The following is a 7,572-nucleotide window of genomic DNA, read 5'->3' as shown; positions in this document are numbered from 1 at the left end:
GTCACACCCCCCAAGCCCCTAAAATATTAAGTCATGGACCTGAGTAAGCTATTAACCTCACTCCCTGCTACTTATGAAGACCCACCCACCAACACACACAGGCGGGCACTGGAGGTGGCTGCAGGAATGGTGGCCCATAGCTCACAAAGATGAATGTAACTTGGTCTAGGGCAGGATGCAGCTGACCCCAGCGGCCCCGTGGCAGCCACTGTGGGCTGAGTTATTCACAGTCCTCCCCCTACTCAATCTGTCTGCCCCATAATCAGCACAGAGAGAGAGGCCGAGAGAGAAACAATCGCCTCCATATACTGCCACTGACCTAGCAACAATATATTAACATTATTGTTACGTTTTCAGCAGACATATTTTATAATTCACGTTTGGCCTTTATGTTTTCCACTTATGCCACAATAAAAATACTATCGGAAAATGATGAAAGGTTCAAACTCACACCTAAAGCTCTGCTACCTAAGCCGAGCCTAACAGGAACCGGACAACTATCAGGTTTGGGTTAGTACATACTTTACGATTTGGAATGTACCAAGCCTGGGATGGGGCTCAGTGCGAGTTAGTGGAATCAGGGTTCCCCTCGGTCCGTTCGCAGCCTGGCTCCCTTAAGCGCAGGGCCCGGTGCAGTCGCACCAATTGCACTGCCCTAAGGACGGCGTTCCATACAATACAAAACTTCTGGTCTAGATTTTTATAATACCTGAGTGAGAATCTAGCCAGCTGTGCACAATGAGTAATAAAATGAATTTTTTTGGTTACAGGTTATTTATTTGCTAGGAAGGAATTTCCTGGAAGAGGGAATTATAAAGGGTTTAAAATGATGTCAGGAACGAACCGGGTTTAGCATCAAACTAAAGCCTTGTACAGAACCGCTAGGCTCCAACAGCAAAAACTTTCCTTTCTGACCAATACCAACTACACGCAATTACAGAAGCAGAAGTACATTAAGATAACTGTTAGTTTAGCACATTTTAGTTGGGGCATGTCGGCTAACTGCAAGGTTCCAACACTAAAGGTGCGGTCACGTTATTGCAAAAAAGGTCCATTGTCTACATGGCAATTTCCTGTGAAAAACATTAAGAATCTGTGTGAGGAAATGTTTCATCCTTGTGCGAAGTTCCAGATTACGTGGAAGTGACTAGATTTTGCCTGTGAAATTTTGCAGAGAAAAGGTATATATGACCACATTTTAATGCAAATGAGAGTGCTCATAAGGCAACAATCACAACTACAGTATCTTAAACTACATTACATTTGGTTCACTCCAATACTCAATACTCCAATCCAAGAATATCTCCAAAAATGGTCATAAAATTTCTTCAACAATACTGAATACAGCGCTGATACTATCAGAGTGTTGCACCACTAAAGACGAGTCCCTAAAGGGGAATTAACCGGTTAGCAGTAACTTTTTTAACCAGCACATTTAGTTCTAGCCCTTTAGAAGGGACTGAGTGGGAGGAAAGTGTGTGTGTGTGTGTGTGTGTGTGTGTGTGTGTGTGTGTGTGTGTGTGTGTGTGTGTGTGTGTGTGTGTGTGTGTGTGTGTGTGTGTGTGTGTGTGTGTGAGAGAGATTTAAATCCTGCCTGGCCCTTAGGCTTGGCTGAGATGTCTGCATTTGAGTTGGTGCTAAAATTGATACTATTTTTCACCTCATAGCTCTGTGATATCTCCAGCTAAACTTGAGTCAGCAGATGTGTCTCACTGCTCTGCCATGTCTGCTTCCTACGGGAATCATTACCACGGGCCAGGAACATCCAGAGGTGCTTAAAACCAACCATAGCCACTAGAATGTCTGTATTTCTATACAAAAAACATCTTTTTGTTGGGCAATGAAGACACAAAACTCCCGACCAACAAAGAGCCAGACTGCATTGTGGTACCAAACACTGTCAATAAAGGCTGTTTATTTTTTTAAAGCATTTAAAAAAGAATAATACTTAAAGTGTGTTAACATCAACAGCGATTAGCAGTGACAAACTGACTAGAAGTCAATAATTTTCAATAAGAAGTGATTTGAGACAACATGAGCAATAGCGAACGTTGGCGATGAAACAAAGTTAAGGATTAAATCGCTGTCAGTGTACGTCAAGGCATACAGTCATGTCAAAAGGAACGGGATGTTGGGTACCACAGTGTAAAAAAAAAAAAGTTCTACCAAAAAGTGTACAGCACTTTGTAAACGTGTGTGGTAGTGCTTGCTCACTAAAGACTATATGTGTGTGTGTCAGTCTCAGAGTGGAGGGGTTCAGGGCCTCCCTCAGGGAACTCAGATAAAGGATTCAGTAAAAGAGAGAGAAAGACTATACCTATCACAGTAGAAGAGACAGAAAGAGAAACAGATACAGAACAAAGACAAAAAGAAAGAGAATGAAAAAGGAAAAAAAAAAAAGAAACAGAGACTCATCCGGAAAGGAATAATGTCAAGTGGACAAAGTGTGTTATTGTTACAGTAGCCAAACGGCTTTTGATGAGCTGTCAGACATCAGATTGTGCTGTGAACTTGAGCGTGAACCTGTAGGGCATACAGTTGTCTGTACAGTATCTCTAACTGCTCAAGGCCATCGGAACTGTGATTAGTGTACATTCCTTCATATATAGTGCTTAGCTGTGCAGTGGTTCTTCTAAACTGGTTTTGTTTGATTTTACACAAGATGTGATCAACACAGCACCAAAAGAGTTAAAGTACAAAATTAAGAAAACAGAAAACCTTTCAAATAAAAATGATAAATGCATTAAAATTGTTGCAATATATGTATTTATTTGCATTTAACATTGTTTTTATTTCTAAACCGAGAGTTTCCACTATACTAGTTTACACTGTACTAATGTGTGTGTATTCACAATGTCTATGAACTATGCCTATGACAGTCTGTTTTTGTATATGCATTGCAAATGTAGCAAGAGTGGGCCTGGGACAGCATTCCCAGTTGTCTACCCTGGTGGTGCGTGCATGCATGCGTGTGTGTCTGTGTGTGTGTGTAGATGAATGTGAGTTCCAGCAGTCACAGCAGGTGGTGTGATTGATTTGCAGAGTAATGGGTCTAATCGTTACTGGCTTGAGGATGCACCTTGTTTTCCCCTTTAATTCCCTTATTAGCTGTGATCTGTGTCACATCTGTGTCTATCAGGACTAACTGAGATTGACTACAGAATACAATATTACAAACGTCACAAAGCAGATACACATTTTGCTACCACAAGGAGATTCATTGCACATGTGACACAAAATACGATTAGAAAACATTCAAACATGAACATCAGAGGTTCTTACATGGCTTCCTGGAATATTTCATTCTGACTGGTCTATCACAGCACAAATATTTTTCTTACATAGCCGTTTCTAGATTCAAGTTTTTCTTATCATTACAATTCAGATTGGCTTTGGAAAGTAAAGAGTTACTTGTGAGTAAGTGTATCAGGAACTGTATCAATGCATGGTTTACATCGAATTGTAAGAGCAATATTTTGATACTTGTTGATAGTGAAGTGACGTGCGCAAATTTGCGCAAATAGAAAATTTTGCATTTGAAGCTTTAGTAATACAACCTTTTTGTTTATCCAGGACACCATGCGGTGACACATGAAATATTGTTGACAGTGAATGAAAAAAAGGGAAAAAAAACGAATGGCCAGTAAATGTGGCAAAAATAAATTTTGGAGTCATATTCCAGAACATGCTTTTGTTGAACTGCCATGTGATTCTGCATTACTCACCTGGAGCTCAGTTTGGAAGAAGAACTTCTGCGGACACTGGGAGCAGTCGTATATCTTGTCCTCCTGTCCGTGGACGGCAAAGATGTGCTGCTGCAGCTTATTGGCCTGAACAAACACTGGGGGGAAAAGACAGAAGGGAAACAGCAGTCAAACGATTGGCTGAAACGCTTTACCCAAGAGTGTATGGCGAATTGACTGTGAAAATAGCTGATTCGATTAAGAACTAATCCTGAGTGAGAAATTAAAAAAAAAAGAAAAATCCATGACTACCAACTTTCACGCTTTGGGTAGAAGAGGGAGAAGAAAAATAATGAATTTTTTGGATTTGAGACAATGTGTCGACACTGAAGAAAGTGGAAGGGGGAGGGGACGTTCTCAAATGAAAAGCTCTCAAACTCTCTTTATCGGAGAGCAGGGGATGACAGCCGGAGATGGAGGGAGAGACAGAGACAGACTAAAGTATCCCCACCAGACCTTGTGATATTTATCAATAAATCATTCCTCTATCCTCGGGTTTTTAAATTCCGTTCGTGTATTTTTTTTTGTTTTTTTTGTTTCAGTAAACTTAAGTTTGCTGTGTGTGGAGACTATGAATTATTGAGCGTCCCTGGAGGAGAAGGCATCCGCTTACTTATTCATGAGCCACACAGGAATAGTGTTAAAGTTTAAAAGAGGACTGCGTACCTGTAAGGGAGGAAAGGGGGAAGAGAACGTGGTGTAGCCAAACAACTCGGTAAAGGTGAAAGAAAAACGGAGAACTAATCCGCAAGGAGGAAGAGAGAGAGGGAGACAAAGGGACGGACAAGGCGAAAGAACAAATAATTTGATCAGAGGGGTGGAGAGAAGGATGAATAGAGGAGTGAATGTGAATGTACAGTGAATATAGATGAAGATGGAACTGGAAGAAGAGAAATAAGGAATGGGTGAAGGAAGAAAGAGATGAATTGAATAAAAAAGAGTGCATAATTATCTGGAGATCGGTGTGTTGCAGTGCTGGGGACGATTTGGCCTCCAACACTGGTCTTTGATGTTGACAAGCTCAAGTAATGATTTCTGATTCCCAAAGGTTAGCTGACAAACATTTCAAAGTGACTTTCAAACTTAGTGCGAGGAGAAGCACACACACTAGGCCTGTTTAACTAAATGCACACGTACGCGGAGGGTCCTACCCTGGAGAGTGAGAGCGGATTACACAGACTTTCTATAAACCTGCCCTTTATTCTCTGACCTCTCCTCTCCTGAACACACACACTCCCTCACCAATGGATCCTCTTACGTCAAAGACATTCAACATGAAAACTGGCCTACAGAAAAAGCTAGTAGTTCATATGAGATACTTTACAGCGTACAAAACGGCTGTTATGATTTGATGAAGCCAGTTAACAGCGGGCTCTTGTTTGTCTATTCTACTGCAGTGCCTTCTGGTCCAGAGAAAGTGGGACGTCTGACAGGGGCTCGATCTGCCCAGGGGTCATGAGTCCCACCAGGCATCACAGCGGGGAGATCAGCTCTCATTAGCTTTAGCATCAGCTCAGCAGGATGCCTGCACCAACCGCAGCCTCCTGTCTTGGCCACGTTGAACCTTAGTAACCATTGTGTGCTTCTGCATAAGAGTGTGTCATAATACCTCGCTTCTATCTCAAGTCTAGAGAAACTGATCTTACATAATAGTATGTACATACAGTATGCGTGTATATTTTGATCTTTATGAATTCTAGAAGTTGATCCGTGTTCTCAAAGCAAGTCCATGCCTGGTCTTTCCTCTCTCTCACCAGGATGAACAATGAATTTAATAGTTAATTCAGTTCAATTAGCAGGACAAGGAGGAGAAATGGAGCAGAGGAATGGAGGGGGGTGGGGGTGTAGATGAGATGGAGAGAAGGGGAGAAAAAGAGAGAGAAAATAAAAAAATAAAAGAAATAAGACAAGAAGAGAAAAAAGGAGAAAGAACAAGATGAAAATGAAAATAGATGAGACAAAAAAAATAACAAAAGTGAAAAGAAGAGAACAAATATATTAAAGAAATTAGACAAGAAGAAAGGAAAAACAAGAAAATGAGAGGAAAATAAAAGAAAGACAGACCAAGATGAAAAAAGGAAATGGAACAAAAACAGAGAAGAAGAGAAGTATTAGATGAGATAAAAACAGACCATAAGAGAAAGGTTGAAACACTGAAAAATGAAACGAGACAAGATATGCAAAGAGAAGACTAAAAAAGTAACAAAAAATTAAATAAATGAGACAAGAGAGGAAATGAGATGGAACAAGATGCAAATAAACTAAAAGAAAGAATGAGACAAAAATACATAAAGAGAAGAGATTAGAAGGAATGAAAACCCAGACAAGAAGGGGTGAGACAATATGAGAAAAGAATGAAAATGATGATGAAAAGAAAAAGAGATAAGACAAAACGATAACAGGTTGAAAGACAAGAAGAGAAAAGATGACAGAAAAGTAAAAACGTGCTTCTGCATGTGATCCTACATAAGGGAATGTGCTATTTGAGTGCAGTTGGCCACATGCATGGTTATATGACCGTACACACTGAGTGCAGTTACCCTGTCATCACTGGCAATGTGTATCCCCCACCTCCCCCACCTCCCCCCACTCTTTGACTGCCCCTGACCCTACGACCTCGACCCCACCAACCCCCCGGGCCGGACCCCTCACCTGTAAAGCAGACGGGACACTTGAAGGTGCCTCCCATGCCCTCGAAGCTGTGCTCGATCAGGTGACACAGGAGCTTGGCCGGAGAGTCAAACATCTGGTTACACAGCTTGCACTCATGATTGATGCCTTCCTCTGCAACACAAGATGACGATACAACAGGTTACACACATTGGCGGGGTCAGATAGAGAGAATGAGAAACAGAGAGACACAGACACATGCTGCCAAAAGACAAGGTACGACATTTTTACACATTAACCGTCTGCGAGGGCATCTCGCAAGTGAACGGTCGAAGCCTTTTCAAGATCTCTCGAGCGAACGGGGTCATTTTTCAGTTTCTTTCTGTCCTTGCACATCATTTGTGGTCCCAGGCTTATAATCTTCAGCTCTGGACAGTATGACCACACGTCCCGTCCCTCCTCCCCCTCCTCTGCCCAGTGCCGTCTCTTTCCCGGCCGGTAATTGCCTGCTGCCCCCCCAGTGCTGCAGGCTCTGTGCCCTCCCTCTGCCCGCTGCTCTATTTTAAGCTTGCCTGAGTGACATCAGTGCCGCCCCCTGCTGGTGTGGGACAGATGAAAGGTGGGCGTTGTGTCCTGGCTGGACGCCTCTGCTCTCGTCTTATCACCCACCCGCCACACAGGCCTGAACCCAGCCCCCCTGCCTACGCTCCATCAGACACCCACCACCAGACTCCCACCCTGATCCCCCAAGCCCCTAACTGAGCCCTGGGGTATGGTAGACGCCAACACTGCGCCGTCTCCCAGACCCCTGTCTTCTCAAAGCGTCCAGCATCCCGCTAGCCCATGCAGACAGGCCCAAAGAGTCCTGCTGCTGAGCTACAGGGTGCGTGGAGGGTTAATAAAGTCTTCAATCGTATATCCCCACCATCACCCTGACCTCCACCTCCCACCCCTCCCTTCCAAAAGCCACCTCTGCCGATTCCAATCTCTGCTCCGTCTCAAAGGCCCACACAAGGGTGCTCTAATCCCCGTTTGAAAGGAGCGGGAGGATAGGCGGAGGGGGCAGTGAGGGGGGGGGGGGATTGGCAAGGGCACCGCTTTGGTCTGTCCTCCCCCACTGCCTACTAAAAGACATTGCGTTCGGGAGGGGGGAGAGAATTCCTTTCGGGGAGAATGAAAGCAGCGGCAGACAGAGGTTACGACTGAGTTTAATATGTCA

The 7,572-nt window shown here is 43.4% G+C and overlaps 1 protein-coding gene across 2 annotated transcripts in view; it reads right to left on the bottom strand.

Moving 5' to 3' along the window:
* The window catches only part of znf423 (zinc finger protein 423), a 152,307-nt gene that overhangs the window by 13,872 nt on the left and 130,863 nt on the right, over positions 1 to 7,572 (bottom strand). For both annotated transcript variants that reach the window (XM_079621085.1, XM_079621086.1), the window contains exons 6-7: positions 6,396 to 6,527; positions 3,726 to 3,841 (exon numbers count right to left, since the gene is read on the bottom strand). In XM_079621085.1, the coding sequence (XP_079477211.1) occupies positions 3,726 to 3,841; positions 6,396 to 6,527 (248 nt within the window). The remainder of the gene's footprint in view (positions 1 to 3,725; positions 3,842 to 6,395; positions 6,528 to 7,572) is intronic.

This window comes from Phoxinus phoxinus, assembly GCF_949152265.1.
Source record: "Phoxinus phoxinus genome assembly, chromosome: 8".
Classification (NCBI taxonomy): domain Eukaryota; kingdom Metazoa; phylum Chordata; class Actinopteri; order Cypriniformes; family Leuciscidae; genus Phoxinus; species Phoxinus phoxinus.
Note: the sequence above shows the minus strand (reverse complement) of the source record. Positions and strands in the feature narration are given on the sequence as shown.